Consider the following 9,140-nt stretch of genomic DNA (forward strand, 5'->3'; position numbering starts at 1 on the left):
TCCATCACATTTGCTGCCTTTTCTTAGCTGGGGAGGGAAGGTGTAGTGCATGGGTGCCCAGGTGAGTGGGGAGGCGGCGAGGACGTGACGATGAACATCGGTGGGAGGGAGGGAGGGACCGACGCTGGAGGTGGGAAGAGAAGAGAAGAGGCAGGGGTGAGTGCGCGGTTTCCTGCAGCCCTGCATGGCGCATTGCCCTGCAGGGGAAGCGCCGCCCTCGCCGCCTGCAAGTATTCGTCAAGGTAACAGTGATCGGCTGTGTGCATCGGGAGGCTTTTCAGCCAGCAGTGACGTCACCGGTAGCGCGAAGGCCACAGGCGCGGGGCAGGTGTGGACAGGGCAGGTGTGAAGGTCGCTGCTGAGCACAGGTGTGTCTTGCGTGTTGGTTGCGTGAGATAACACCAGAAATACATTTGGTTTCCTCATCGCCCCCTCCCTCCCTCCCACCCTCCCAAGAGTCACGTGTGTAGAAGCCATTTATGTTCATACACCGGTGTTTTTCCGATGTAATGTTGCTTGTTTTACAGGCGCTTGTGTTTACTGACAAGTTATTTAAGTTAGCCTGTATCCTGCATTGGCTTTCACACACACACACACACACACACACACACACACACACACAGAGAGAGAGAGAGAGAGAGAGAGAGTCACTGGAGAAAACGGGAAGAGGCTGAAGAAAAACGTGAAGCACGCCACGGGTAACTATTATCAATCGAGAGGTGTTGTTTCATACAAGGGGGATGAGATGGAATGGGAGCGAGGTGTGGGGGAGGAAATACCCTTCCTTTGTATGCTACTATCTAAACACCTCTTCTCCCTGGAGTCATTTATCTAAACAATTGATTGCAGTATAATTTTGTTCGCAAGGTGCATGAGGAACCTGCCACTGTCCCGATAAACGTAGAACCTGCTTTGAAGAGTTTCCATTTACGTGACGAATTGGCAACGCGACCAAATTAGGCTTACTGTCTCCCCCCTCCTCCTCATTCCCTTCCCTTCCACCCTCCCTTCTCCCTCTCCACCCTCCCGCACCTCTATCCACCCTCCCTACCACCACTCCCCCTCCCCTGCATCTCTCCCTACCGAAGCCCCGCCCCAACTTCCTTCATGAGTGAACCGCGAGCGAGACAGACTCACACACAGCCAGTACCGCGGCGAGTGACGAGGGAACACTGCGTCTCAGTGATGCTTCACTTCGCTCTGTGAACCCAGTGCCGGACCTGTCCCTCACCTCACAGCCTCCCAGTGCATGACTGCTGTGGCCATGGTGGGGCGTGAGGCGTTTGTGCTGTGAGTTGTTAGCAGTCTCGCCTGATTCTCTGCGTGATGCGAGCCACACATTGACGCTCCTTCTCCCAGCCAGCCTTGTATGTGAATGGCGAGCCACGACCAGTGAAAGTTGTGTCGAGCCACGCAGGTAGAAAGTAGCGAAACGTGTTGGGCAGCCCAGGGGGACTTGTGATGCCATCACTGGCGCCCGAGACACTTGTAGTGCTCCCCGCCGCTGAGTCTGAAGATCAATGTCTCTTTCATCGGCACCGGGGCCTCCCGGCTTTAGTAACTGAAACTTTAAGCTGACGTGCCGTCTCGCACTAACTGAAGCTGTTTTGGCACGGATTCATCTGATTCGTTCTCTCAGCATCTCCATCACAGTCGCGTGGCAGTGCTTCGCTGAGCAGGACGAGGAGGCACGCCTCACGACCAACGAGAACACCACCGCCGTGACTGCTGCGGGAGGGTGCGCCCGCCCGCCGCGCCTCCCCCGGGACGCGCCTGTCGGGGAGATGGTCGAACACTTGCGGCGGCCGTCACACCACCTGATGCCTCCGTGCTGCACAGAGCGCTGCCGCTCGTCCTGCCGCCGCCTGATAGCCGCACTATCTTATCGGGCTTCACGTGTGCAGGCAAGGGGTGGTGGTCTTGGAGAAGTGTGTGCCACCAACAGTCACCTCTCACCCACACCGCCGCGACCACTGTGTGTGTCTGTTGTGCAACGTCCTCGCGCCGTCGTGTGCAGTGACAGGGTCGTTGTTGCGGGGGTGAGGCTCACGGTGATGCGTGGAGCGTAGAGAACAGTGACGAGGAGAGAGTGTTGTGAGAGGAGAGGGGGAGGGGGAGTGCATTATAGTGACTACCATTGCTGCTACACGTCGAGAGGGATTTGTTTATATGTGTTTGTGGCAGGAAGCAGAGTGGAGCACAGTAGCAGTTGTGGGCTGCGGCACAGTCAGCAGTCATTCGCCGTGACCACTGACCCATATTCACACACCGTCCGTCGTCGCCGCTGTAGACACCAAGTGGTACGACGGTGGTGCCGTCTCAGCCGTGCCGCCGCCGAGCCACTCCAGTGAACAGCTCTTTTGCCTGTCGCGTGGTGCTCCGCCGCTGACAGAGGAGGTGACGGGTGTCACTACACATCAGGGGGCGTGGTGCCCTATCCAGCTGTGCCTCAGGCATGAGCGGCGGCAACAAGTGGGTGGGGGCGGCACTCTGCCTGCCCGCCGCCCCCTGACTGAGTGACATGCACGGCGGCACATCTCCGGGCGGCACTCTATGGCTCACGCCCCATGCGACGCACGCCCACCCACACCACCAACCTCCCCGCCACCCACAGACGACGAGGCCTTCAAACACAGTGCTCAGAAATTTGTTAGTTACGATCGGAGTCAAAACGTGAACAGAGAGCCAAAGTTGGGGCGTGCATCCCCAGCTCCGGGGCAGCGACTGTACCCGTCGTGGCCCGCCCTCGCCGATATACATTTTATTGATAGTTCATCAGGCTCGGAGGAGGACGGGAGTGAGTGTGGGCGCCGGAGGAGAGGCGAGGGCGCGTGCGAGGGCGGCCAGGAGGCTGGCGGGGAAGATGTGGTATTGATCCATGACGAAGTGTGCGCAGCGGAGAAGGGAAGCACCAGTGCTACGGTGGGAGGTGGCGAGCACGCAGCAGCGTCGCGCCGCTCCTGCTGCCATGACGGAGGCCGGGCAGCTGTGGTCAGCGCAGGAGGCAGCGGTGTTTGTATGATGAAACATAAGGGCGGGCCCTTGGTGACTGCCCAGGACCACGGTGACCACGACAAGCCCCATGCCTCCATGGCAGCCTCCGACGCCGCCCTTCAGCAGCAGCCCTCAGGCTCGACCACTACTATGGTCACCTCCACCGGCGGCGGCGGCGGCGGCGGCGCCCCCCTGCGATCCGCCTTGAAACGGGCGGGACAGAAGAGCCGAGGACACCGCGTCTGTATTAATGAAGCGAAAAACGAGTGTTTAGAGGCCGACTATGTGATTGTTGTGCACGAGGAAAGTGAACCTCAACTGGTGTCCATCAGGGCGTTTGACCTGAGCCTGGCGCCCGCTGCCCCTGGCGTGGAGCAGCTCACGCTCTCCCCGCCCGAGGGCTACAAGGACTGCTTCACCCACGCCGTCCACGAGACCATCGTCGATGACTCAGGTGAGCTTTTTATGTTTTGTGTTCCCGGGAGTGGAGATCGGTGACTTCTTGCCGCCCTGAGGCAGGACGACAGGAAGTGGCCTGCCTCGACTCTCTCTCGCTCTCACCTTCTGTTTGGCGAGTGTTCGCGCCGAGAACAAATACCAACTACCCTGTATGCTCTACGTGGCAGGCAGTGTTGTGGCCTCGGTGTGTACAGGAAACACTGGCTGCTGGAGGTCAGCGGGCCAGTGCTCCCCGTGGCGCCGAGCCCTCAAGCCTCGGACAAAACGTGGCCGCGTCCTTCAGTGAGGCGGGGCAGTGTTTGGCACGGTCTGATTCATTCGATCTTGATGTTAGGCTTTACCGGCACGCTGACCGAGCAAAACATTGCGAGCCAATTCACAACAGTGTCCTGGAGACTCAGCAACACACACACACACACACACATGAACACACACAAGAACACACACACACACACACACACACACACACACACACACACACACACACACACACACACACACACACACACACACACACACACACACACACACACACACACACACACACTTCCCACATTCATCAGATTATCATACCCACACAAGCCCGAGGGAATACCACACGCCTTCTGTGTCATGGCATCAGGTATCACCAATGTGCTAATGTGTGAGGCGGGAGGCGGAAGAAAGCAAGGAGGGGCGAGCCGTGTGCCGCGGGGCGAACACGCTCGTGGGACACTAGGAATTACACTCAAAACATTGCTGTCACGCTCTTCTAGTTACACCGCGGCTGACGATCTCCCCACGGCAGCCCTGAGTGTTTGTCTTCCCGCGCTTTCTCCCCGTTAGCCTCCGTCGGGCGGGAGAGAAGACCCGTCTCTCCCCGTCAAGGCACAGAAGCCTCCCGTCCACTCCTGTCCGTCAACGTGGTCAGCAACTGATCCACCGGACATCAGGAGAAATTATTCGCTTCCGGCCACTTGTGTTGTTTCCTCCCTCCAGGTATTGTGTCTGGAGGAAGGGGAACAGGAGAGGAGGGGCGGAGGGACGAGAGAGGATGGGTGGGGTTTCTTTCCTTCTTCCTTCCTCACGTGTCCCCTTCCTCCCCTCCTCCCTCACCTTCACTGTACGGGACCCTTCTCCCCATCTCTGTGATTCACCTGCCTGCCTCCACCCTCACCTTGCCGTACCTGTTCTGCTCTCACTCACTCACACACTCCTTCCCCTTGTTTCCTATCATGTATCCTTCTCTCTCCCTTCCCCTCTCACTCTACTCGTATCCTTCTCTCCGCTTTTACCTTTCATTCCTGTCTCTCACCATATTGTCCTCTCATTCGTTCTTTATTTTCTTTCCCTCTTACTGCTGCATTCCCTCTCCCTTTACCGTTCATTCCTCTGCCTCACACACACACACACACACACACATGCCTCTCTATACCTTGCCTTACTTGTCCTCTCATTCATTAATTCACTTTGTTTCCTTTTCTTACCTTCCCTCTCCCTTCACTTGTATTACCATGCCTCCCTCATACCTGGCTCTCCTTTCTATTCTATTCCTCTCTATACCTTACCTTACCTGTCCTTTCACCTTGTTTCCTATCCCTCTTACCTTCCTTCCCCCTTCACTTGTGTTCTTATGCCTGTCACACACCTGCCCGCCTCTCCATGCCAATCTCATCACACCTGCCTGAAGCTCCGAGCAGGTTGTGGTGGTGGTGGTGGTGGTGGTGGTGGTGGTGGTGGTGGTGGAGGCCCCGGGCGAGTGAAAACCTTACAGGAGTGAAAGGTGAGGAGCCTCGGGCAGTGTTGTTGTTAGTCTTTGTTGTTGTTGGTGTTGTTGGTGTTGTTATGGCGATGTTGTATGTTCGTCATCACCAAGTAGTGTTCATTTGCTATCTCACGTACTGATCTCTCTGTTATTTGGCTTTCTAACTTGCTGTCTCCCTATCTCTCTATCTCTTGTTCCTCTCTCTCTCTCTCTCTCTCTCTCTCTCTCTCTCTCTCTCTCTCTCTCTCTCTCTCTCTCTCTCTCTCTCTCTCTCTCTTCTTTCGTATTGTCTTCTCGTCTCCTTCCCTTCTCCTCTTCTCTTTTATTTTCTTTTGTGTTTGTGGTCTTGTCTTTCATTATCTTGCCGTGTTCTGTTATTTTTTATGAATTTCACTCTCTCCTCTTTCTCTCTCTCTCTCTCTCTCTCTCTCTCTCTCTCTCTCTCTCTCTCTCTCTCTCTCTCTCTCTCTCTCTCTCTCTCTCTAAATTAAAGGCGTTCAATTATTTTTGTTATGATTTTAGTGACGCGTTAGTCGTATGTCACGCTCTCTCTCTCTCTCTCTCTCTCTCTCTCTCTCTCTCTCTCTCTCTCTCTCTCTCTCTCTCTCTCTGACTCAGTGTTTTCTCCGCTTACTTTTTTTCCCCGTCTCCTTCCTCCCTTCCTCCCTTCCATCCTTCCTTCCTTCCTTCTTTCTTTCCTTCCTTCAGTCCATCACTTTTTTTATTCCGTCCCTTCCTTCCCGTCATCAACTTTCCCTTTGATTTTCATGTTTGTTTTACTTTCTCTTCGTCTTCTTCTTCGTCCTCCTCTTCCCTATCCTCTCCTTTCTCCTCGTCATACATACTTTCCCTCCATCTCTCCTTCACATCACGCATCTCTCTCTCTCTCTCTCTCTCTCTCTCTCTCTCTCTCTCTCTCTCTCTCTCTCTCTCTCTCTCTCTCTCTCTCTCTCTCTCTCCATATAATTATTCTAGACACATACTGAGTCTCTTCCTCCTCCTCCTCCTCCTCCTCTTCTTCATTATCTATGTATTGAACCTAAACATCAATAAACGTCATAAAAAATACTTTGACATTCCAACTTCATATTTTCTCATTTTTTTTTTCCTTTTCCCTTTCCTTTCCCTTCCTCCTCCCACGCCTCCTCTTGACGTTCTCTCTCTCTCTCTCTCTCTCTCTCTCTCTCTCTCTCTCTCTCTCTCTCTCTCTCTCTCTCTCTCTCTCTCTCTCTCTCTCTCTTGCTAGTTGTCATGGAAACGGCGCCTTTTGAACGAGAGATTGCCACCATTACTACCAGGTTTCCTCCCTCCAGTTACCTCCATTCCTCCTCCTCCTCCTCCTCCTCCTCCTCCTCCTCCTCCTCCTCCTCCTCCTCCTCCTCCTCCTCCTTCCCTGAGTACAAATGAGATCCTGAATCCATTTGGCATATTCCTCCTTCTCTTCCTCATATTCCTCTCTCTCTCTCTCTCTCTCTCTCTCTCTCTCTCTCTCTCTCTGTGTCTCATGTTTCGTGATATTTGTATTTATCTGTGTGTTTCTTTCCCTTCTTATTCACTCCTTGGTGCTTTCCCTCTCTTCCTCATTCCTTGCCTCCTCTTTTACACCATCTTCTTCTTCCTCCTCTTCTTCCTTCATTTGTCCTTTTTCTTATATCCTACCTTGTGATTCTTTCATTTATCTTCTCCCTCCTTTTTTTCCATTTTTACTCATTCTGCGGTGCTTTTTCCTCACTCTTATTATCTTCTCCTTTGAACTCACTCCCATTCGCGTCCTAGTTTTTCCTCCTCCTCCTCCTCCTCCTCCTCCTCCTCCTCCTCCTGCTCTTCCTCCTCCTTCGCCACATTACCAATATCCGCCCCGGTGAGGTGGGTGCCCGGAGCCTCAACAAAATTAACTACTGACGATAAACTGATTGATGGGATATGAATGAATATCAAGTGAAGACTGCATTATATAGGGAGCAAGGAGGAGGAGGAGGAGGAGGAGGAAGAAGAAGAAGAGGAGAAGTGATGGTGATGGTCCAGGATGATGATGATAGTAAGGAGGAGGAAGAGAAGTAGGAGGAGAAGGAGGAGGAGATGCGTGGTGAATCAGTGGGTTAGGAGGTGAAGGGAAGGAGGAAGAAGAGGAGGAGGACTGAAGTGAAGTGTTAAGAGGTGATGGTTTGCCACTAGACACTTCAGAAAGATGATGAAGGGAGGAAAGAAGGTCAGATGACGAGGGGAGAAAAGAAGGTCAGCTAGGTGATCCAGTGAGGAGTGTAGAAGTGTAGGATGTTCATCACACGCTACAGTGAACTCGGCAAACACTGGTGCACTCACACACTCAATCAGCGGTGGTTGTTTAAAGATTCATGTGTTTTAGAGCATTTTATCGCAGTTTGAAGTACGTTTTCTGTGTTTTCTTTTATTTATTTGTTTATTTATTTATTTTTTTTTACCTTCAGACGCCGCCTTTTGATTAAATTGACTTGTGGATTTGATCTTTTGTTTCGTGAAAATGTTTGTCTGTCCTTTTTTCCGTTGATTTTTTGCTTGTTTTCGTTTTTTTTTTTTATTTTTTCGCTCTTTGAATGTCGCTACCGAGGATTTGTTATTGTATGTGGCGGTGGTTGTAATAGTGGTGGTAATTGTGATGGTGGTGGTGGTGGTTATTGTGGTTATTGTGGTGGTGAATAACGACCTTCAACCTCCATATAAAGAAAAACACTGGCGCAGTTATGAGTCATTCACAGTTCACGTGTTTTTTTTTTTCTTTCACAAGTTACTTCAAAAGTGTTTCCACGGATGAAGTTTTAAAAATAATCCACCTGCTCCTCCTCCTCCTGCTGCTATTCCTCCTCCTCCTCCTCCTCCTCCTCCTCCTCCTCCTCCTCCTCCTCCTCCTCCTCCTCCTCCTCCTCCTCCTGCGGTTACGAGGAAGAAAAATGTGAAGGACTTCCGAAGCTTATAAACAAATTGAAGATGACACTCGTTTCTCAACACACACACACACACACACACACACAAACGTATCATCCCTCACCACAATTTATCTTAAAGTTCTTACACACACACACACACACACACACACACACACACACATATATGAAAGGATCACTCTTCCCACTCCTCCCTCTCTCTCCTCCACACCACAACTCGTCTTAAAAGAAGTTCCTGCCATTATCATTCACCACCACGAGCCACACGCGCCCACAATAAAAAAGAAAAAAAAAGTATAAAAGTAGTAGTGTCGAGGAGAGCCGAGCAGGGTGGAGGAAAGCTTATACTCAAGACGTGGTATGCATGTCTTTAATTCCCAACACAGGTAACCATATTTTACCTGGCCCATTAGTCCACGTAACCTTCGCTTGTAGTTAATGTGGGACTGCCGTGGCTTGCCTTTACGAGGCGGACGGAGCTCACGATAATTCCACCTGAGATTTAGTGGTAAAAGAGGAAATGATGGATAATTTGGGAGCTCCCGAGCGGCGCGGGGAAAAAAAAGGGGAAAACTCAGCTCGCAGTCCACCGCAGAGTAAGGGTAAATATTTCAGATCCTAAGTGCCTTGCTAATGGGCAGAACATAATGGCTGTTCTTTCAGGTCATTTTACTGTACTTTTCCTTTTATTCTGCCTGTTTCTCTCTCCCTTTCGCAATGCGCAGGAGGGGAATGTTAGCAAATTACCTGATGCGGTGATGCAAGAGTTATTAGCAATGTGCAGCACGTTTTAGGTTACGAATACATTAATTTATGGGTTACGTCATATTTAAAGGTGCTTATGAATAATACAGTATTTTTAGGGATTATCTTAGGAATACATTACTTTATGGGTTACATCATATTTAAAGGCGCCTACGAATACATGATTTTTAGGAATTATCTTGAGAGTACATTATTTTTATGACACCATGCTAAATATACTCTGCTTTAGGAATGCAAAGTCTTACAGGAATGACGTT

At 51.5% G+C, this 9,140-nt stretch overlaps 1 protein-coding gene across 1 annotated transcript in view; it reads left to right on the top strand.

The window, feature by feature from the left end:
* Window positions 1-1,129: 1,129 nt before the first annotated feature.
* The window catches only part of LOC135090588 (uncharacterized), a 98,794-nt gene continuing 90,783 nt past the window's right edge, over window positions 1,130-9,140 (top strand). The window contains exon 1 of the mRNA XM_063987467.1: window positions 1,130-3,448. Coding sequence (XP_063843537.1) covers window positions 2,554-3,448 — 895 coding nt within the window. The 5' untranslated portion in view covers window positions 1,130-2,553. The remainder of the gene's footprint in view (window positions 3,449-9,140) is intronic.

Source organism: Scylla paramamosain, chromosome 35, assembly GCF_035594125.1.
Source record: "Scylla paramamosain isolate STU-SP2022 chromosome 35, ASM3559412v1, whole genome shotgun sequence".
Lineage (NCBI taxonomy): Eukaryota > Metazoa > Arthropoda > Malacostraca > Decapoda > Portunidae > Scylla > Scylla paramamosain.